The following is a 23,416-nucleotide window of genomic DNA, read 5'->3' on the forward strand; positions in this document are numbered from 1 at the left end:
CAGATACGTTACATGCTACACGGCTAGGTGAGTATCGACTAAACTCATGTATAGAAACTACCAAATGTTCTTGGTACCTACTAACATGTATGTTGTCCACAGTATTTCGTATTCGACTTCCACATGCCGCCGATCATGCTGCTCGACAAGATCATCACCCTGTCGGTGAGTACTACTTCTCCTTAGTTTTCCCCAGCTGCCCTAAAATAAACAAATCGCAGAAACCTTATCGGAGAGACGCGTAAGCGACGCGATTTGCCCGGCGCTTTAGACCTTCTGGGCTCACTTTTTCACTCGTACTAGAACTATTCGTATTAGAACTTCATTGTCAGTTCGCGGTAAAAAAGTCCTATGGCCGCCTATATAGTGCGCGTCTTACACGTTTCAGCGACTGCTAAGCTACTTGTTTACCTTTTAAAATATATAAAACGAAAAGGTAACTGACTGACTGACTGACAGACTGACTGACTGATCTATCAACGCACAGCTCAAACTACTGGACGGATCGGGCTGAAATTTCACATGCAGATAGCTATTATGACATAGACATTCGCAAAAAATGGATTTTTGAAAATTCAACCCCTATGGGGGTAAAATAGGGGTTTGAAATTTGTGTAGTTCATGCGGACGAAGTCATGGGCATAAGCTAGTCATTTGATAAATTTTATATTTTTAAATAATTTTGGCCTCGACGGCCAACTACAACGTAGTTTACTTACCCAGGGGAAAGTAGAGTGAAGTTTCACAAGTGAGTGTTTCCGCATATACAGGATCACTCTCTGTTCCTTCATTCTCATAGTCCAATGGAACAGTTTCAGCAGATCTGAGGACCGGAGATTAGACACAGGACGGCAGGTACAGATACTGATCCATGACCGTACCTACTCATGTATCATGATCGAGATGGTACCCATGGAACAGCTCATTCAAGTTTTACCAACAGCGGCCATACAGCGCAGCGGCAGCATGGCGGCTTACCGTACCTCCATACCTCAACTTCACTGGTCTGCTCTTATAAGTGCACGTCCCGGTTTCGATTCCCGATAAGGGCAAGGGAATTTATAATATCTAAATTGGCTCTGGCCAGACCAGAGCCAATTTAGATAGTATACTATAAGTAGTTTTTGATTTATCGTACAAAATGTCGGAAAATTCGACTGTAGTACGGCACCCGCGGTTCGCGAGTCTGACTCACACTTGACCGGTTTTTTTTTAATTAAAAGGGGCATGACCCGCAGCAATGAGACATATGAACTAGTGTGTATTCTAGCTACTTTATTTAGTGTTTTTGTGAAGCTTGCTTAACAAAATAATGACGGGTTAATTTTTTAACATCGTTAACTTATTTACTCATATTTTATGGCATAATGTGAGTAGGACGTAAGAACATAAGACAAAACTTTATAAGTACCTACCTACTTGACATCTCTAGGCAATTTTTTATCCCATAATATCAGCTTCCACGGAATTGTTAAAAAACCAAAATCTAGTCGGAAGAAGTCGCGGGCATCATCTAGTAATTTAGTAAAATGTTAAAAAACACTACTGCCAGCCGCGGCAGGACTCGAACCTGCAATCTTCGAATTCGGGGTCCGACGCCTTATCCCTTGGGCCACACGGCCTGGTGTACGGGTTGACAAATTCACAATATAGTATGCACGCTTTAGAGGGATCTAAACACCTGTTACGTCACTTACTGATCATTATCATCATCAAATCCCCATCTGCACTACTGAGCGCGGGTCTCCTCTCAGTATGGAGAAGGGTTTCTCTATAGTCCAGCACGCGCTGGCCGAGTGCGGATTGGCTGACTTCATACACTGCCGAGAACATTTAAAGAACAATATTTTAAGAACCTGTATTTAAGCAAAGATTGCTTCAACACGGGATCAAACCCCCGACCTCACGAATAAGAGGCTATCACCGCTTTTATAAGCGCATTGTTTTACTACATAGTCACGTGTCTAGGAAGGCTGGATTCAGGTCTTCGCAGGATACTTTGTCCGCGTAACAAGAGAAAATTTAATAAGCCTTAATCAGTACAAAGTCACTTTAATTCGCAAAAGGATCTTGTACAAACTTAAGTACTATGGTAGGTAGGTACAAACTTTCGACGTATTCAGGATTGAACTATGGCCTTTTGTGTTCGTGAATATGTTTTGTCGCCAGTATCCAGTTGTAAATGCGGGTTAGTAACTGAATAAGATTGATATATTTTGTTTAAGTAGGTATATAACAGTCCTCATTTTTTAAGTTCATCCATGAAATGGCATTAATTGAACTTTGATCAAAAAACTTCTGGAAGTTCAAAAAATTTCACCTATTTATTTACTGATTTCATAAATTAGAGCGAAGCCGAGGCGAGCCGGCTAGTCACAACAAGTGGAAAACAAATGTTTTGGAGGTACCTTCATTAGTTCAAGATTGCTCTCGGGTAAGATCCCGCTAATGAGTGTCCAATTAGTGAGGGAACCGTGTCCGTGTCGCCGGTCGCGTCATGTCACAACATTTTGTTCTTGCGAATGTTGACATATAATGAGGCATATGCGTTTTAAGCAGTTAAGTATCACTTGTTTTAACGGTGATGTAAAATCGTGAGGAAACCTGCATACCTGAGAGTTCTCCATGGTGCTTTCAAACTTACCGCAAAGTGCCGCGCGGAGGCAGCGCGTCTGCAGCGCTGTGGCCGCGCGTCATTTGATCTATCGAAATTATATGGGTTTACAATGCAGCGCGGCCGCAGCGCTACAAACGCGCTGCCTCCGTGAGGTCACATTGCGACAAATTTGAAGGCGCCCTCATGTTCTCAAATGTGTGTGAAGTATAGTATGACGATTGGCACTTGGCCAGCGTGGCGGTCAATAGCCGTCCCTTCTCATTCCGAGATGAGACCTGTGCTCAGTAGTAGGCCGGCAATGATGATCATGATGATGATAAATATTTCAAATAAACCTCAATGATTTTAAAATACCTTTCAACGAGGTCCTATTCTATAATTCTACAGATACGCAAAAATGTTTCATTTTAAAGAAGGTTTAAGGCATTACAAAAACATGTGTCAAACAGAAATCACCTGTTCCGAAGATTAGCCCGTTCAAACAGACAGACAGACAAAAAAAAACGTGTGATACAGTTGTGATACTGTTCAAATAAGCATAAGAGCTTAATTTGACTTTTGAGGTAGTTATTTCGAAATTACAGACAGACACTTTAATTTTATTTATTAGTATAAAGTATAAATTTTTGTACGAGCCACTAGTTCATGTTTTTAATTAATTATTAAGACACGAAGCTATGGTAACTAAAGTATTAAAGTAATAGGAAAAACTCCTAATTTATCCTATCTTATTCTCTCCTAGGCTAAATCTGATAGATAAGTATTATAATAATATGTTGTGTCAGTCTCTTTTTGGTGTCGCTTTATCGTTTTATCGTGTTTCAAATCATAGCGGCTTTAGTATAGTCCCCGACAGGTCGAGATGGCAAGCGGGGTATGGGGCGGGGAGATGCTCCGCACACCCGCACGTCACTCGCTCTCGCCCGCACCGGGTTAGCGAAGGGACTGGGGCTGCAAATAATTGTTGGGAACGGGCCGTTACCACCCCGATTGCCATTTCGACCTGTCGCATTCATAGTTTAGTTTAGTTCTGACTTCAAAAACACAACAAAAAATATAACACACCCTACCATAGACTTATACACATCACTGCACCCTACACATCATAAATTATTAGACATGTGTCCGCTATAGCTTAACTTAACTGAAAACCGCTGCCGTGCCTATAGCGTACCATAGCGTTATTGTCGTAGCTAGCAACGGTTTTCAGTTATCATCTATGACGAACCACCTGACAACGCAACACTGCCAACTGGCAACCGACAATGCATTGTTTGGTTTTTGGGTAACTAGAAACGCAATAATTATGCCTTCTCTTTCTTTCTTTCACTGAAAGCTGAGAAGGAGCGGTTATTGGCTACCGGCTTAGTAACTAAGAACTTGGTAAACCAAAGCCGACCTTATCTCTATTACGCTAAGGCTTAACTGTACAAGTACTTGTCCATTACACTTTGATCTATCATTCTAAATACAGTTAGCCTTAGAGTAATAGAGATAAGGTCATCTTTGGTTTATCAATCTTTATGAAATGTTTTTGGTTAACTGGACTGTGGCAAACTATTCGTGCAGGCGTCCACTATAGTTTGACCTATGTCAATGATCAAATTAAACTTTACTGCTATGAACTTAAGGTTGTGATTACTTCACGATATTCATGAAAGTAAAATTGGTTTTATTTTAGTGAATATGCGCGCGCTAGCTATACAGACGGTATTGATACGGCAGCTAGCTTAGTTACTACTACGGAAACCGCTGCGCGTTGCGCATATTAAATTAGTTGAAACACAACTCTGATACCGATATTCGGCAACGGTTAACAATATGGGTATTGAAACTAAGTAACTGTTGATTAACCGTTGCCGTAAATAGCCAATAACGCCCATCTTTATAAATTATAGACGTGCGTAGATTAAAATAGATAAAAAACCGGGCTTGAAGCTACAAAACTACGAACTCTCTACGAATTCCGTAGCGACTACAGAAATAAATTACTTACAGACTACAGCGTAGCACGGCGTAGGTTTCCTACAGAATACGCGGATCATATTATGTTTATTAATCTCCGTATGCTTAGAAGAGATAAATAATTAATAAATATATAAAAAATATTAATTTTATTATCAAAAAAGTGAGGTCCTTTTTTCTGTAAAAGTAATAATTTATTTATTTTTCTTAGATTCTTTACAAAATCCTTCAAAATCCACTCGGAAAAAGTCGCGGGCATCATCTAATAATTTAGTAAAATGTAAAAAAGTATTTGATCGACCGTGACAGGACTCGAACCTGCAATCTTCGGATCCGAAGTCCGACGCCTTATCCATTAGGCCACACGGTCTTGTGTGCATCATGAGGAATTTATAACATAGCATACGCTTAGAGGAATATAAAGGCATGTTTCGCCACTTACTGATCTTTATCATCAACAACAACCCATCGACGGCTCACTACTGAGCACGAGTCTCCTCTCAGAATGAGAAGGGTTTGGTACACCAGGCTGGCCAAATGTAAATTAGCAGGCTTCACACACTTTTGAAATAAAATAAATAAATATAAATAAAAATCTTTTTTATTCGAATAAACTTTTACAAGTACTTACGAATAGTCGGATGCATCTACCACTGGTTCGGAATGCCTTTCCTACCGAGAAGAACCAGCAAGAAACTCGGCGGTTGCTCTTTTCAAATATTTGATATAGGTACAAGATTATGCCATGTATAAAATAGTATTTGCACTCTTGTGCGTTGCTGGAACGAGCTGCAGATCAAGGAAAACACTATGGAGAACTCTCACGTTACCTTACGAGGTTTTTTTTACCGTTAATACCTATAGTACGCGACAGGTCGAGATGACAATCGTGGAGGGAACGCCCCGCACACTCACACAGCCCCCGCGCTTACCTGGTGCGGGCGAGCGCGTGTGTAGTGCGGGTGTGCGGGGTGTCCCCCCGCCTCATACCCCGAAAGCTATCTCGACCTATCGCGGACTATTCAACTCCGAAGAAGAGGAAGGAGCGTACCCAGGATCGAATCAGCGACCTTCCGAATAGGAGGCGGACGTCTAAACCACTAAGCGATCACGGCTATTTTAAACGCCGGTAGGTATTTCAAGTCGGGCTTACACGGTCCGGCGATTACTTAGACCACGTCTTATTTCAAGAGATAACATTAAAGGCACCCAGGATGCTGTCTGTTTATAATGAAAAGCAAAAGGGTAGCTTCCAAAGGAGTTTTAGATGAAAAAGGATTTTATAATTTCAAGGAGCTTATTAAGATACACAAAGGAAAACCTTCATATTCCTGCCAGCTTTTGTAGGCATTATAAAGTGCAATTTATATTTTAATTTAGGTTTTTTTGTGCTGTGAGCTATACACCTACAATAGCCTTATGTAATTTTCTTTTAACTCACCTTTTAAGGGTTCCGTATCTGAAAAGGAAAAAAGGATCCCTTATAGGATCACTTCGATGTATGTCTGTCACGTCGTGTCTGCTACGAAAACCTACCTATCTAGGGTACTTCCTGTTGAACTAAAATCATGAAATTTGACAGGTAGTTAGGTCTTATAGCACAAGTAAAGGAATAAATCTGAAAACCGTGTATTTGTGATTACATCACACAAAAAAAATGTGAACAAATGATTAGTTTTTTCAATTTTAAAATCAAGATAACAGCTGAGTAAACCAAAGGGGGATAGGGGGGGGGGGGGGGGGGGGGGATTCATATGAAAAGGCTTTATACGTATTACTTATTATCTACTTATATTCTAAAACAGACTTTTATTTAATATTTTATTATAAGTATTGATTATGCAATATAGTTTTTCATCGTGCCAAATGTCGGAAGCAATACCCAAGTAAGGCACCCTCGGTGCGCGAGTCTGACTATAATCAAAGTCAAAGTCAAATGATTTATTCAAAATGGGTAATAAATTACTGTTTTTGATGGTCAGATGTTGTATTTCTAAGATATAGTGTTGATAATTACTACGCAAACTTTAAACTAAAGCTACGATAATAATAACTGACTGACTCATCTATCAATGCACAGATCAAACTACTGGAGGTATCGGGCTGAAGTTTGGCACGCAGATAGCTATTGTGACGCAGACATCCGCTAATTTTTAGAAATTCAACCCCTTAGGGCATAAAATAGGCGTTTGAAATTTGTTTAGTCCACGCAGACGAAGTCGCGGGCAGTAAGCTAATAAGAAATAAAATGAAACAATTGTATATAAAGACTAGCTTATGCTCGAGACTTCGTCCGTGTGGACTACACAAACCCCTATTACGGGGTTGAATTTCAAAAATCGTTTCTAGGATGCCTACAGTACGCGGCCCAAAGTGATGAACATCGGCCTTTAGGATGACATATCAGGTTTGCAGAGCGTTGTCTCTGTCACTCATACCCTTATGACGTTTTGTCGGTCGTTCAGACCGACAGTGCTCTTCAAATCTGCTATCTCCTTCAGAGCCTCAATAGCTCAACAGGTAAAGGAGTGGACTGAAAACCGAAAGGTCGACGGTTCAAACCCCGCCCGTTGCACTATTATCGTACCTACTCCTAGCACAAGCTTTACGCTTAGTTGGAGGGGAAAGGGGAATATTAGTCATTTAACATGGCTAATATTCTTTTTTATTAAAAAAAAAAAAGATCGATGTTCATCACTTTTGGCCGCGTACTGAAGCTCATAATAGCTATATGCATGGGTTGCCTTTCAGTCCGATCCGTCCAGTAGTTTGAGCTGTGCGTTGATAGAACGGTCAGTCAGTCAGTCACCTTTTCTTTTTATTTATTTTCATAGATAAAAACTATTTTAGTTACTTAGTTATCAGAAAGCAAATAGCAAGCAGCAAAAAGCTGTGATAGCCTAGTTGTTAGGACGTCCGTCTTCTAATCGGAGGTCGGGGGTTCGATCCCGGGCACGCACCTGTAACTTTTCGGAGTTATGTGCGTTTTAAATAATTAAATAGGTATCACTTGCTTTAACGGTGAAGGAAAACATCGTGAGGAAGCCTGCATGCCTGAGAGTTCTCCATAATGTTCCCAAAGGTGTGTGAAGTCTACCAATCCACACATGGCCAACATGGTATACTATGGCCAAAACCCTTCTCCCTATGAGAGGAGACTCGTGCTCTGTAGTGAGCCGGTGATGGGCTGATCGTGGGTGATGAAACAGCAAGTGTTTGTTGCAGGTGCTGCAGTCCCGGAACATCCTGCGCGCCGACAAGTTGCTGGGCAACTTCAAGCTGGACGTTGCCACCGTGTGGAACCAACCTGGTAATAATTACAGCAATAAATACAATATCCATACTGATATTGTAATTGGGTCTTGAACTGCAGTAATAAAATGATGTGATTTTTTGTATGTACTTTATGGGGCTAGCATAATTTTAAAAAATCATGATTTTTATATATACCAAATATCACATCATTTTACTACTAGGTACAGTAAAAGACTACTACATCACACAAAAAAAAAATTAAATTGTGGTCATGAACTAATAATTAGAATTTTCTATTTTTGAATTAAGATAACTATATTAAGTGGGGTATCATATGAAAGGGCTTCACTTGTGCATTCTAAAACAGATTTTTATTTATTTTTATGCATCATAGTTTTTGAATTATAGTGCAAAATTACGACTGTAGTACGGAACCCTCGGTGCGCGACCCTGACTCGCATTTGGCCGGTTTTTTATTGATTTACAATACGGCCGACTGGACGTGTGGTTAAGTTATTAAAGCGTCCATTGGACGATGCACTGGATAAGCAATGTTGACCCAAGTCGGTAACTGATGAACCCTTCTTGTGCAAGTCCGAGTCGCACTTGTACGGGTTCTTTTATTCTATGAGAAGTTAGCCCTTGATTGTGATCTCACCTGATGATGCAGTTCTACGTGGCATCGTACCGGAACGTTAAATCTGGTGGCACAGTTTTGTCGGTAGGATGTTAACTAGCCACGGCCAAAGCCTGTCACCAGATCAGACTAGATATCATTTAAAAATTATAAATTCCCAAAATAGCTCATAGGTTGGACAGCGCTCACGACTGCGGAAGGGAGGCTTCTAAAGTTCAGATTAATAAAAAAGGGCTACACACTCAGCCCTCCAGCACGATGGACCGACGATATAAAGCTGGCGGGAAGTGGCTGGATGAGGACAGTTGAGGACTGGGTGTGATGGCGCTCTTTCTGGAAAGCCTTTGTCCAACAGTGGAACTCCACAGGCCGATGATGATGACACACTCAGCAAGGAGAAATCAACATAGTTTAAGTGGGCAGATAGATAATGGTGGACTTATTCCGGATGAATTCCAATTTCCAAGCTACTGAATTACGGGTAGTTTTCTACTTGTATTACATTTCAGTAGTTATACATTTTCCGGATAGTTTAATCTGAGTTCCTAGTACTGAGCTGAAAAGTAATTTAGCAAATAATGGCTGGTTATTTCAGTTGCTGGAGCCCGTAAACGTTTTCCAGTGATTTGCTTTATAACTATCTAATTGATCGTAGTACTGGCTTATACTAGGCTTGAAGTTTCTCTACGTGATTAAATCAGATCCGTAGGCGAACCAGAGTAAACGACATAGCTCAACGGGTTGCGAAGCTGAAGTGGCAATTTGCAGGGCACATAGTCCGAGAAACTGATAGACGTTGGGGTCCCAAGGTGCTGGAATGGCGACCTCAGACCAGAAAACCGCAGCGCCGGAAGACCACAAAAAGTGGACGGACGACATCTAGCGAGTTGCATGTAGCCGCTGGATTCAGGCGGCGCAAGATCGTGGGGTGTGGAAGTCCCTACAAGAGACCTATGTCCAGCTGTGGGCGTGTATCTGATGATGATGATGATGACGTTGAGTGGCTAATACCGTGCCCAGAGTTCCCGAGTAATCCCGGGCACGCATCTCTAACTTTGTAATTTTAATTCTATTTATTTTCATAACTAATATTTTCATAGGTTCTTTGTCGATTTGTCAACAGCAAAAATATCGCGGTGCATTGAAATGCCGCTAGATTAATGCAAACCGGGCATAAATAATTTTCTGCATAAAACTTTCTCTAATAGATTTCAAACTAGTATTATTAAAGCTGCAAACCTGTTTTGCTAGACCAATTACTGCTAAGCTAGGTATTCTTCAGTTTCATAATAATAGTGAAACGAGAGAATAAAAGCGCTTAAACTTTTCACCCCTCAGATTACTCTCATGCCGGGAGACGTATACGAAGAACTTTAGTAGGTATCGACCCCCTACCAGACTGTAAGTGTCTGGCAATGCTTGCCGTAATTTGTAATATTATCCCAAAGAAAATTTAAAATAATTACGCTTTATACTTTGACGTAAGAATTTTTACACCTATTTTACCTGTAATCTCCCAAAGCCACCATGATCCCAACTTTATAGTCACTGATCGTTCTTCCCTGTGTTGGGGACAAAAGAAACTTTTAGATTTCATAATATGTATTAGCTTATGCCATTGACTTCATCCGCGTGGACTACTTAAATTTCGAAGCCCTATTTTGGCCCCTTAGTAGTTGAATTTCAAAAATCCTTTCTTAGCGGATGTTTACGTCATAATATCTATCTGCATGCCAAATTTCAGCCTGATCCGTCCAGTAGTTTGAGCTGTGCGTTGATAGATCAGTCAGTCAGTCAATCACCTTTTGGTTTTATATATTTAGATAACGAAGGCCTGGCCCTCTCTATTTCGTGGTTTTGTGGTGTTTTGTTACTAGTTACTTGCAATCCCTACTTAAGACGAAACCTATCTGTTCTGTTGCAGACCGCCAGTTCTACCACAAGTGGGCGTTGCTCACCGACCCCGATGACGTCACCGGCGGCCCGAAGGGCTACCTGAAGTGTGACATCAGCATCATCGGCAAGGGCGACACCGTCAAGGTGCCGCCCAAGAGCGAAAAAGACGAAGATGACATCGAAGCGTGAGTACAACGTCTCTCGTTGACCGCCAATAGACGAATGCTCAGAACAAATACATGTAGGTCCCCTATTGTGACACTTACTGTTAGAGCGAGATAGCTAAATGCATTTATGCTCTTGTTAGAACGTGACGAATGATCATTTTTTGTCCTTATCACCGTGGTCACTTTTTTGTTTGTCAAGATGTATTTTGTGCGTGAGATCTTGACAAACAACGTGAAGTGAGGTTATATTGACTCAAGTATTTTATAGAAATTATTATTGATTTGTATTTTTCTTTTTGAAGTTATTTTGCAAAGGCCACAATAGCCAAAGTGAACGTAAAATAAAATAACATTTCACAAGTAAGTACCTCTGCTTGAGAGGGACTATAGGGGCCACGCTGGTTGTATATTAGATCTAGGATGTTGCCTATGTCAAAAAAGTTATTTCTCAGTGATTGTTAAGTAGAGGTTTTTCCAAAACACGTAATATCCACGTCTTTTGTTAGTTTAGATTATCGATTAAACTAAAAAAGTACGTCATATGATGTGACGTCACATTCCAGTATTAATTCATAGAAGCTCGCATACTAAGCGCGTGTTTTGACGTTTAATAAAAAGTTACTGATTTGGCACACCCCTATTGAGAGAGGCTCTAGCAAGAATATGGTCGTACTGTAACTTTTTTTACCTATTACAAGTTGACAGCAATCTCACGTGGTGGTAAGTGATGATGCAGTCGAAGCGCTCACCACTGTGCCAGGGAGATCGTCGAAACTTTTCAAGTTAACGATAATAATCACAGACATATTATCATAAAATAGCTGTGCATAAGTTTGTCATAATATTGGTATTGAAAGGATCAGAAACGTAAACAATATGGTTTTGATATTATCCCCTTGGTAGGAAAAGGAGGTATTCCTTGTCTTGCGACACAGCCTAAAGATATACGTCATACAGTCGGTCGACGAACGCGCCTACACAGTCAGAAGTTACAATTATTTTGCTAGATCTGTCAATGCTGGCTTTACCTATGGAAGTTCAGGGTGTGCACTGTGCAGTGTAGATGCGCGCCGAGTAGGTAGTAGGTCTGTACCCCTCGCAATGCCTTCAAAGAGCATTGCGAGGGGCTGCATTGCAGAGCCCGTTGCTCACGGGCGGCGCTCTCTCTTGAAACATTAATATTTTTGAACGAGCGTTTTTTATTCTTGTAATCCTTCTTTCCGAAAAAATACATTCTACTCATCTACCTTGGGGTTCATAGGGCCCACGGGGGGCTCACTGCAAGAAAATTAAACAAGCTACTGCTTCCCATCATCCTAATCCTAATCCTAATTCCTAATCCTAATAATACTTATTATAAATGTGAAAGTGTGGATGTTAGGATGTTTGTTACTCAATCACGCAAAAACTACTGGATGGATTTAGATGAAATTTGGAATGGAGATAGATTATACCCTGGATTAACACATACGCTACTTTTTATCCCGGGAAATCATAGAGTTCCCGCAGGATTTTGAAAAATGTAAATCCACGCGGACGAAGTCGCGAGCATCAGCTAGTCATTTATAATTGCACCATTTGCACCCGAAATCCTGATCACTGGTGAAAATATAACTGTAACACTTACTTACAGTTATATTGTAGGTATTCCATGTTTATCGCGTGCCTACTAGACAGTTGTATGGGTTTGATTGCACCAAGGCGTTACATGGACTAGAACCGACTCTGGTATCAGTCTTTTGGTAATGTCACACGGCGTCCCCACCCCGACGATTGCCCTCTCAACTTTTCGCGTGCTATAGGTGGTACGGTTGTGTTGTGTACGCAAACGCCGAGGGCGCCGACCAACTGTAAGTAGCTATGTGCACTGCGTTTGCGGTAAGCACGTTTTAGTTCAACCCAGATGCGACGGGTCACTGAGCGATTACATTGTCGGTTTGTCACGAACAAGAGCTGTACAGCTTAATGTGAAACTTCTTTACCAGCATTGCGAGAAAATAAAATGTATACAAACTCAGCGCTGGGCTAATCACCGCCCAAGTGCGATGAACCAGAAGCTTAATCCTAATCCATACCATCCATAAATAAATAAATAAATAAATAAATAATATTATAAATGCGAAAGTGTGTCTGTCTGTCTGTCTGCTAGCCTTTCACGGCCCAGCCGTTCAACCGATTTTGACGAAATTTGGTACAGCGATAGCTTGCATACCGGGGAAGGACATAGGCTACTTTTTATCCCGGAAAATCAAAGAGTTCCCGCGGAATTTTGAAAAATGTAAATCCACGCGGACGAAGGCGCGGGCATCAGCTAGTTTGCTATAATCCGCTGAAACAGATCAAATCTATATGGCGCAACATATGTACAACATGCGATATGCACTGCCTGCTCTCCCACTGCTAAACATGCAGGAAAAGCCAGCCACAAAGTAAGCACCACACAAATCCCACGCAAATTAAGCTTCTGGTTCATTGTATATCATGGATGGAAAAAAAGTATTTTTATTAGAAGTTCGCCAGCTCCTCAGTTTATGTCGCGGTTGTCTTCATATGAATGAAGGAATGAATGAATGAATGGGTATACTTTTACCTATTGTACACGACAAAAAATAGTAAGTACTTACGTTACAGAAAAACACATAAAAAGCAAAACAAAAATGTACGTGTTCATACGTCACCGTAAAAGTCTCCGCGGCCTCGCATCGCGTCATAGCCCCGTATCACAAGTTTATATTTACAACCCTCTTCGGCCGCGCTTGATATACGGTAACTAGACATTTTGGGATTAGGTACACCTGTAGTACGCGACAGGTCGAGATGGCAATCGGGGTATCAGGCGGGGGGGACGCTCCGCACACCCGCACGTCACCAGCGCTATCCCGCACCGGGTTAGCGCGGGGTCTGTGCGGGTGTTGAGGGCGTCACCACCCCTAATTCCCATCCCGAATCCCATACAAACACAAGAAAGTCAGTCAGTCAGTAAAGCCAATCACTAAAATGGTTTACACCCACTGACTTTTTGTCTTTGTCATCATGTATGGATTACGCAACAGAGAGGTCCCTATAATAATTTCTCTCCGTAGTTTTGCATGTATGTTATGTATTGCCAGCCCTCACAGCACAGACTATTTGGGCTGCAAAGTCTATCTAGTGCTTTGCTTTGGTCTAAAATTGCCAACACCGGCCTATCTAGTACTTTGTGTAAAATGTTAATTTTTTATTAAGTCTATTAAAAAAATTACATTAACATCTTTTTTTTATTCAGATACAAGTTAGCCCTTAACTGCAATCTCACCTGGTGGTAAGTGATGATGCAGTCTAGATGGAAGCGGGCTAACCGAAGGGGTATGGTAGTTTTTAATAAAACCTATACGCCTTTGGTTTCTACACGGCTTCGTACTGGAACGCTTAATCACTTGGCGGCACGGCTTTGCCAGTAGGGTGGTAACGAGCCACGGCCGAAGCCTCCCAGACCAGACCAGAGATTAAGAAATTATAAAACTCCAAACCTCTACCAGGAATCGAACCCGCATAAGACCGCAAATAAGACCACAGCGCCTACCACTTCGCCGGGGAGGTCGTCAATTACATTATCATTTATATATACATAACTAGCTTATTTCCGTGACTTCGCCCGCGTGGACTACACAAATTCGAACCCCTATTTTACCCCCTCGGGGGTTAAATTTTTGAAAATCCTTTCTTAGCGGATGTCGACGTCATAATAGCTATCTGTATGCAATATTTCAGCCCGATCCGTCCAGTGGTTTGAGCTGTGCGTTAATAGATCAGGCAGTTAGTTAGTCAGTCAGCCAGTCTGTCAGTTAGTCATCTTTTCTTTTTATATATAGAAATATTATCATTACAAAGAGAGCAACTGCTGAGTTTCTTCGCGGCTCTTCTCACTAGAACTTGCTACGCGGTGCATATGCAGGCATGCAGCCCTACATGAAATAAATAAATTCATATCATTTTATTTGTATCTGAACCCCGAGAGCCCTGGATAGGATCTGGAAACCCATCGCATTTTATCCAAAGAAAATTCCTACCGTACGTTCGTACCGTAAGTATATTATGTTTAGTGAAAAGGGGTCACTATTGGTCTGGTTTCGGCTGCAGTTAGTTACAAAGCCACCAGCAAAGCCAAGCGATATCGTGAAAACAGATTGCGTCATCCAAAAACAACATACGATAGAATAAAGTCGGAAAAGCACGAAGTTATCTTATAAAATCGCGCAAACGAAGTTATCCCTAATGTTTTCCAGTTTCCTACCCAGCTTACATGTGGTCTCAGCCGCGAACAAAGGTTTGCGGGGTTATTCGCTAACTCAGTGTTCAACGATGAATGATAACCGCTGAGCTCATTTGACACTTATTTTAAATCCATTGAAGCCATCCAAGTGCGATGAACCAGAAGCTTAATTTGCTATATTTTGATCCATTGAAGGTTTTCTACAAAAAATCATTTTGGTATCACTCAGTGAAGCAGCAATGTAGAACCAATCAATTTCAAATGAGGCGATGAAATGTCTCATACAAAATTTACGAGATTGCATTAAACGATATAATTTTGCAGTTTTTTCTAGTGACTTCATACACATTGGGATCTTTGATTAGTGATTTAATTTTACGATAATATTGTATTTTCCATAAGACTTTTTAGTACCCCTCGATACACTTATTAATTAAGTATTATTATTTGAAAGCTTCGACGGCGAACTCAACTACGAGTACTCAAAGATTGAGAATACTTCTCGTGGCTCGGAAAGCTCTTTTCTTTCATTTCACATTAAACTTGTTATTATTTAATGTTTTATTCATCATGCTTTGTATCCCGAGTGCCTGTGCACCGGCTTGTATAAAAACGTTTCATAGCTGAGAGGATAATTCCTTTTAGTTCGTGCCAGCTGCCAGTCTCAAAAAACTTTAATTAAATTCACACTAAATGATTATTTATTTAACATTAATAGAGAGAGCCTGTGCCAAACCCCCGCTATTTCATAAAAGCTAAAAGTTTATCTGCGTATTGTCCCCAACACAGGGAGGAACGGTCAGCTACTATGAAGTTTGAATCATGGTGGCTTTTGCAGATAAAAGGTTACAAAGGTGTAAAAAATCTTACTTTAAATAAACTTTCAGCTTTTATAAATTAACGAAAATCTGGCCCTCATGGACTAAGCAAAATTATAGATTTTGCAACAGAAGTAATCAATCAAGTAACCCTAGTGCGCTTATACTTGTACAACAAATACTAAAATTAGATAGTTAAATATTATAAAGAAACGAAATTATTTCATTTTTAGAGTTCCGTACCTCAAAAGGAAAAACGGAACCCTTATAGGATCACTTTGTTGTCTGTCTGTCTGTCTTTCAAGAAAAAATTGTGGTCTTGAACTAATAATTAGTATTTTCAATAATCGAAGTCGAATCGAATATATTAAGTGGGGTATCATATGAAAGGGCTTTACCTGTGCATTCTAAAACAGATTTTTATTTATTTTTATGCATCATAGTTTTTGAATTATCGTGCAAAATGTCGAAAAAATACGACTGTAGTACGGAACCCTCAGTGTGCGAGTCTGACTCGCACTTAGCTGGTTTTTTAAATATTGACATCACTATTTTTAACATAACTTCCATTGACTTATTATAGTAGATCCATAGATTTCGCTACGCTCTACAGTAGATCATTTGTAACTCACAATAAATGAGTTTGTTGTGGGCTCTTCTTGGACTCAGGTTTGGGTAAATAGCCTTATGTTATCTTATACCTATTATTTGTCTCTTTATGTGAGAGCTCATAAGATAGTATGGGGCCATTTAACCCGCACCGATCAGTACCTACTGAGCCGCACCGACTTGTCATAAGTCCCGCAAATTGCTATGGCGCTGGAACCATGTCTCATTAACATCGAAATGACATCATTTTGACGTCTGCCGAAAATAAATTATACCATCAGCTCGAAACTTCAGTCTAGTGCTGACGTCACTAAATTGGCGGCCACGCGCATTAGCAATTTGCGGGACTTGTAACGGAAACTTGTTTCTTTATGCCAGCAGCCTTAGACTTGTGATTTGGCACAGAAACCTGCTTCTCCCCGACGGAGTGTCCATCGAGCGGCAGCGGTGCCGGTTCATCGTCAGGATCCACCGCGCCGACGGCCTGCCCAAGATGAACTACTCCATCCTTGCCAATGTCAAGAGAGCCTTCACTGGAGAGAGCCACGACCTTGTCGACCCTTTCGTACAAGTTTCATTCGCTGGAATGAAGGTAACACACCACATGGAATACTGCAGTCACCTGACTGCAGTATTTTTTTCACTCTTTTTCCATACCACACCACCATAATCTGTGTACTAATAAGCAATATTACTTAAACTTGTATAGTACGCGACAGATCGAGTTGGCAATCGAAGTATGAGGCGGGAGGGCACCCCACACACGGTTAGCGCGGGGGCTGTGTGGGTATGTGTGATTGCCATCTTGACCTGTCGCGTACTATATCTACATTGCATCCGGGGCGAGGCCGGGGCCCAGGGTGGGGCCCAGGGTGGTGGTGGCTGGTAAGTAATATTTAAACTTCTACTTATAAAAGTAGCTGACGTGAACGCTTATCTTGTCCAGGGCTGTACCACAGTCAAGAAGAACAGCAACACCCCGCTGTGGAACGAGCAGATTGTGTTCACGGAGATGTTCCCGCCGCTGTGCCAGCGCATCAAGATCCAGCTGCGCGACGACGACCCCGTGCACCCCAACACCATCGGCACACACTTCATCGACCTCAAGACCATTTCACACGACGGCGAGAGAGGTACGACCCTGACGCATCCTGCACGATAGGTGCTAAGTTCGCCATCGCTGGCCTCTACCGAGTACGGGTCTCCTCTCAGAATGAGAAGGGTGTAGGGTCGCCACGCTGCCCCAGTGCGGGATGGCAGACATTTGAGAACTTTTTTAATACATATTGTGATACAAGTTCTTGACTGCGATCTCATCTGGTTGTAAGTGATGATGCAGTGTAAGAAGGAAGTGAGCTAACTTGGAAGAGGTATGTTAGTTTCACTAAATCCCTGATCGGTTTCTACTTTCTACGCCATCGTACCGGATACATTATTTAATACTATTTTACTTTGACCTTATTTTTATTTTGAACTAATCTTGCTTTATAAAAAAGTTCTAGCCTATATTCTCATAATATAATATATGTATAAGCATGCAAATGAATAATATTTAATATGTAGTAATAATAATTTTAATCCTATTCTTATTGTATTCTAAATTGTAACCTTTTATTGTATCTTTAATATTTATCATTTTATTGTAAGTACCTACCTAAAATTGTATTTGCAATACCCCGACAGGGTCTCATGTCAATTAATGTAAATGTACATGAAAGCAAATAAATAAATCTTATCTTATCTTATCTACATTATGGAGAACTCACAGGCATGCGGGATTCTTGACGATGTTTTCCTTCACCTTAACTCAAGTGATATTTAAATGCTTAAAACGGACAGAATTCTGAAAAGTTATAGGTGCGTGCCCGCGTCGAGCCCCCGACAGCTATCACCTCGACCCTTAAACGGTGTAGTGGAGAAAAGTTGGCAAATCCAGGAAGCAAGGGTTGACTTATAAACCAATGGCCTGCACCCGTGCCGACTGATCAACCAATCGCGTGCACCTGTCATTTGTCAGCTAAGGACGTCAATGTTCAAGTGGTTTGCCTGTCTAGGCGGATTATAGCGACTGATCTCACCGTATTGTACTTGTGTATCATGGATTTCCACAAAGTAATGCCTGCTTGTATCCAACTCTACCCAGGTTTCCTGCCCACCTTCGGGCCGTCGTATATCTTCTTCTACGGCTCCACACGCGACTACAGTTTGCTGGACCAGCACGCCGATCTCAACATGGGGATGGGAGAAGGCGTGTCCTATCGAGCTAGGTATGTATACCGTGGCCTAGCGGTCAAGGCGTCGGGCGCGAACTCAGAAGACATGGGTTCCAATCTTGCCGGTTCGCAGTTTTTGCTATGTATTTAAAGTTATTCATACTATGTCACACATATCTGATACTAACTCACACACGTTTGCTTGATATCGCTGATGATAATATTGGTAAGGAAGAGCGGTGTCTTCTGACACAGGAGTAGTTCGCCTACTCCTAAAAGAAGGTTCCAACCTCCTACAGCTACCGTAAACTTAAGTTATCTGAAATATATTATTTAGAAATAAACTATTTATTCAAAATATTCTCGTTTGTAGTCCAATCTAGTGCATAGCGTACATAGAGGTCGTCGTATCAACTTATTTGTAAACTTTCAGAATGCTCATATCGATCCGCACAGAAATCATGGACACAGTCGCGATACCAGCTTCTCAGGTTGAAATCGAACCTGTGACGCCCATTACCGAACAAGCGTTCGAGAAGAACGAGGAGTTCTTCCTGTTCGCGGCCCTGTTTGACGTCAACATGATAGACAGGAGGTTGACGGAGAAGCCCATACAGTTCGAGCTGAGTATCGGCAACGCTGGGAACTCGTTAGACGGACACCACGAATCGGTCAGGAGACCCAAGGACTTGGCTGTTAATCTAGGTAATCTATATATATATATATATATATATATAAAACTAGATAATGCCCGCGACTTCGTCCGCGTTGATTTAGGTTTTTAAAATCCCGTGGGAACTCTTTGCTTTTCCGGGATAAAAGTAAGATAAAAATCTCCTTTCCCGACATGCAAGCTATCTCTGTACCAAATTTCGTCAAAATCGGTTGAACGGATGGGCCGTGAAAGGCTAGCAAATAAACAGAGACACTTTCGCATTTATAATATTAGTATGGAGGATGGATAAAAAGCTGACTTACTGACTGACTGACTGCTTGTCTGTGTGACTGACTGACAGGCAAACTACTGGACGGATCGGGCTGAAATTTGCCACGCAGATAGCTATTATGACGTAGCGAGAGGAGGCCAGTGCTCTGTAGTGAGCCAGCGATGATAACATCTGTTGTAGATGACGTGAGCTCCGACATCGGGTACTGGCAGAGCACGACGCACGCGGCGAGGGCGTCGAGCGGCGACAAGGTGTACCACTGCATGCCCTACTGGGACAACAAGCCGTGCATGCACGTGCGCAGCGTGTGGCCCGACCACCGCCGCCGCATGTACAACTCTAACCTGATCGCCAACATCATCGACCTCTTTGTACGTATCCTGCTTCTAGTGTTTGTATTCTTCGCGACAGGCGCATCAAAGTAGTCATTGCTTTAAAGGATGTTAGCCAAGTTTATCATGCTGACTAATATTCCCCTTTCCCCTCCAATTGATTGTGCTAGGAGTATGTACGACAATATTGCAACGGGGTGGGTTTGAACCGGCGACCTTTCGGTTTTCAGAGGCAGGTCGAGATGGCAGTCGAGGTATGAGATGCGTCGTGCAGGGGGGAACGCCCCTCATACCCACGTTGTCATAGTTTTAGGAGTGATTCATGCCAGCTCGTGGCGGGCACGAGCCGTGCCGCGTACGACCCACGGACGAGGCACGGATTCAAAACATCACGAAGATTTTATATGAAGCAGTTTATACTTCACCGTGTCGTGTCCGTGCACGCAGTTTTCACTTTCATAAATTTGTTTTATAAAGCTTGCTTCATGCTTCAGTCAAGCATTGCGTGATTGATGAAATTTTATACTATTGCTTGACGCGCGACGTTCGGACAGTGTTCGAAGTTACATGAGAAAAGTGCCATTTGCTTGATCAATCCACTTGACGGGAGCATCAAGCAACTTGATCAAGCAAAACAAATCTACGTGCGTACGTGACATCAAGCCGCTTGGCCGTGCAGGAAGCTCTTTAAGAAACAATTTCTAATTGGTTCAGAAACATACAGGGTGTAACCAGAAAGCTGGTAAAAACGAAGACAGGTGATAGTACTGATGATTACTGATGTGATACCAAAATAACGCGAAAAATTATATCTATAAAAGTTTACGATATATTGCGAATAAAATATCTGACTGACGCTAGAGGTTGCGCAAGTAGGCCACTCGGAGTCAATGCCACGTCGTCGTAGGCGGGGCACTGACCCGAGTTTTGCACGCTATAATATAATAATAACCACAAAATGAGGTGAATGCTTATTGATATTGGATTGTGTTTAGTTAGTATAACAATGTGCGCAGGACGAGGGCCTGTGCGACGCCCAGAGCGCGGCCGAGCAGGACGGCGGGCCCGACAACACGTGCGTGGCGGCCACCAGGTCCGTGCTGGAGGCCGTGAGCGCGGCCTGTGCCAAGTACGTGGCGCGCATGAGCGGCGCGCCGCCCCTCGGGAACACCAGGCTCGACCGGGAGCGGCTCAAACTCTGCATATCGGAAATTGTAAGCTTTTTTTTATTCATTACTAGACGGGTTTTTAACGTAGTAGCACACTAATACGCTATAAAAAAGTAAAAAAAAACGGTATTGCCTTTCTAATGAATCTTTTGAAAATGAAAATTGTAATCAAATATTTTATAAGTGTAACTTTCTGCAACAGGAACAAATCAGCGGTCTAACGCGCAGCCTCAAAGCTTTGATAACAAAAAATTCTCTGAAGGACAAACTACGCACCGCCTTCGCCTACCTGAACCGGCTCAAACATTTGTGCGAAGATGTAAGTATCCACCCGCCATCCAGAACACCAGATATAGATTTTGTCCTGTGGGAGGCTTCGGCCGTGGCTGCAAAGACAATTTTTTTATCCAAAATAGATATACTTAGTTGGCGACAGGTTGAGATGGCAATCAGTGTGGGGACGCTCTGCACACTCGCACAACCCGTGACGTGCAGGTGTGCAGGGCGTCCCCCGTCTCACGGCGCGATTGCCATTTCAACCTGTCGCCTACTATACATATAAACAAAACGTGAAGTTAATATACAATTAGTATTAATAACCCCTATAATTGAATTGTAGGCACAACCCTCAATGCCCGATATCTTTATATGGATGATAAGCAACGGTAAACGTTTGGCTTATCAAAGGATTAGTGCCAGGGACCTCATCTTCTCGGAGGCTCAAGACGAGGCAGGTAGACTATGTGGAAAAGTACAAACAACGTTTTTGAAGGTTGGTACACACTTTGTTATAGCAGGAAAAAATATTAATTTAAAATGTTTACAAAAAAAACGACAGCGGTTTATATCATCAGGTCTGGTGTTTACATCCAAATCAATGATCCAATCTAAAATATTTTAAGTCGGGCGAGCATAATAAAAGAAACTAGAAATCTACGCGTGAAGCTCGCCCGACTTTAACATACATACACGTGTAGAAACAATTTTTTTTTACTTTATAGTGGTTTTGGAAATTTTTAGGTGCCGTTGTCGTGTCATGTGAATAGTAGGTCATCATCATTCTCACCACAACGGATCGCCGGTTAGTGGGCCGGCGCGTGTGTATGAGTGAGCATGGGTCAGGAGTGAGAAGGCTGTAGTCCACCACGCTGGACCGCGCAACTGACTTCAGGCATCTTTGAGAATATTATGTAGAACTCACAGCGTGCAGATTTCCTCATGATGTTTTCCTTAACCAATTAAGCAGGTGATATTTAATTGCTTCAAACGCTTATAACTCCAAAAAATTAGAGGTGCATGTCCGGGATCGAACCAAGGCCCTCATCGTCCACAACCGACACGCCAACCAATCAATGAGGCAGTCCCTACTCTGAAATGTACCTACCTATATTTTGTAGTGGCCTGGGAAAAAGGCAAGCTTACCGAGTGGCTGGGCCATACCGGCCAAGATCAGCATCTACACATGGCTGGGGGTCCTCCAAGATAAGAAACATTTCATTGACAATCTTCCCATAGGATACGAACATAACTCGGAAATTAAAAATGCTGAGATATTGAGGGCGCACCCTCCCTCAGCGCTATTTTACGCAGAAAGGCATGTAAGTATTACAATACACGTAAAGGTGTCGTGCCACGTGGCAGACGGCACACGGCAGACCGCAGCGACAGAGGCAGACATGTTCTGTGATGGCAGAAGGCATTGCTCGCGTCGTAGCGGCAGTTGCAGTCGTATGTTACAATCGGTCTCATAAAAATTAATACTGATAAATAATGGCGTCTGCCGCTGCAGCCGGCTATCTGCCACGTGGCACAGAATAGCGCCTTCATAGTATTATTTCAAAATAACTGTTTAAAATTTTACAAAAAAAAAAAAAACCGACTTCGATACACAAACACTAAAAATTGAAAAATAATTTAATTTATTACCGAATATATTATGTATACAAGAGTTAATATAGTTCCATAATAATATTTTTAGTGCCGGTGCCAATTAGCTTTAGCTGCGCGAATCGTCTAGACTTCATATTTTTATGAGACTCCACAATGGCACCTCATTGGCACCGACCCCAAAAATATTATTATGGAACTATATTAACTCTTGTATACATAATATATTCGGTAATAAATTAAATTATTTTTCAATTTTTAGTGTTTGTGTATCGAAGTCGGTTTTTATTTTTTTTGTAAAAATTTTTTATTTCACAATTTTTAGTGGCCCCATGGAATTATACATGGACTGGTTAAAAATCTACTGTTTACTAAGCTATTACACTGATCGCGACCAATTTACTCTTATCCGTTGAGGAGTTCCAGTATCTATCTTCGAAGATGTTCATCAGATCTTCACCAAATTTAAATGGGACCAACTTTGAACTATACCCTTTCAAACAAAAAAAGAATTTTCAAAATCGGTCCAGGCGTCTTTGAGTAATCGGGGAACATACATAAAAAAAAAAAAAAAAAAAAAAAAAAGATTCCGACGAATTGAGAACCTCCTCCTTTTTTTGAAGTCGGTTAAAAAGGAATTATAGCATGGTAT

At 41.7% G+C, this 23,416-nt stretch overlaps 1 protein-coding gene and 2 non-coding genes across 5 annotated transcripts in view; 1 reads left to right on the top strand and 2 right to left on the bottom strand.

Annotated features, from left to right (window-relative positions):
- LOC117995633 (otoferlin-like) overlaps window positions 1-23,416 on the top strand; it is a 97,238-nt gene that overhangs the window by 57,484 nt on the left and 16,338 nt on the right. For all 3 annotated transcript variants that reach the window (XM_069508959.1, XM_069508957.1, XM_069508958.1), the window contains exons 7-18: window positions 103-165; window positions 7,808-7,892; window positions 10,399-10,555; window positions 16,622-16,808; window positions 17,163-17,349; window positions 18,360-18,483; window positions 18,863-19,134; window positions 19,557-19,747; window positions 20,725-20,922; window positions 21,080-21,196; window positions 21,497-21,649; window positions 22,275-22,475. In XM_069508959.1, coding sequence (XP_069365060.1) covers window positions 103-165; window positions 7,808-7,892; window positions 10,399-10,555; window positions 16,622-16,808; window positions 17,163-17,349; window positions 18,360-18,483; window positions 18,863-19,134; window positions 19,557-19,747; window positions 20,725-20,922; window positions 21,080-21,196; window positions 21,497-21,649; window positions 22,275-22,475 — 1,935 coding nt within the window. The remainder of the gene's footprint in view (window positions 1-102; window positions 166-7,807; window positions 7,893-10,398; window positions 10,556-16,621; window positions 16,809-17,162; window positions 17,350-18,359; window positions 18,484-18,862; window positions 19,135-19,556; window positions 19,748-20,724; window positions 20,923-21,079; window positions 21,197-21,496; window positions 21,650-22,274; window positions 22,476-23,416) is intronic.
- TRNAR-CCG (transfer RNA arginine (anticodon CCG)) lies at window positions 1,550-1,622 on the bottom strand. Its single transcript has one exon. It is a non-coding gene; the product is annotated as a tRNA-Arg (tRNA).
- TRNAR-UCG (transfer RNA arginine (anticodon UCG)) lies at window positions 4,880-4,952 on the bottom strand. Its single transcript has one exon. It is a non-coding gene; the product is annotated as a tRNA-Arg (tRNA).

The sequence above is a fragment of the Maniola hyperantus genome, chromosome Z, assembly GCF_902806685.2.
Source record: "Maniola hyperantus chromosome Z, iAphHyp1.2, whole genome shotgun sequence".
In the NCBI taxonomy this organism is placed as follows: Eukaryota; Metazoa; Arthropoda; class Insecta; order Lepidoptera; family Nymphalidae; genus Maniola; species Maniola hyperantus.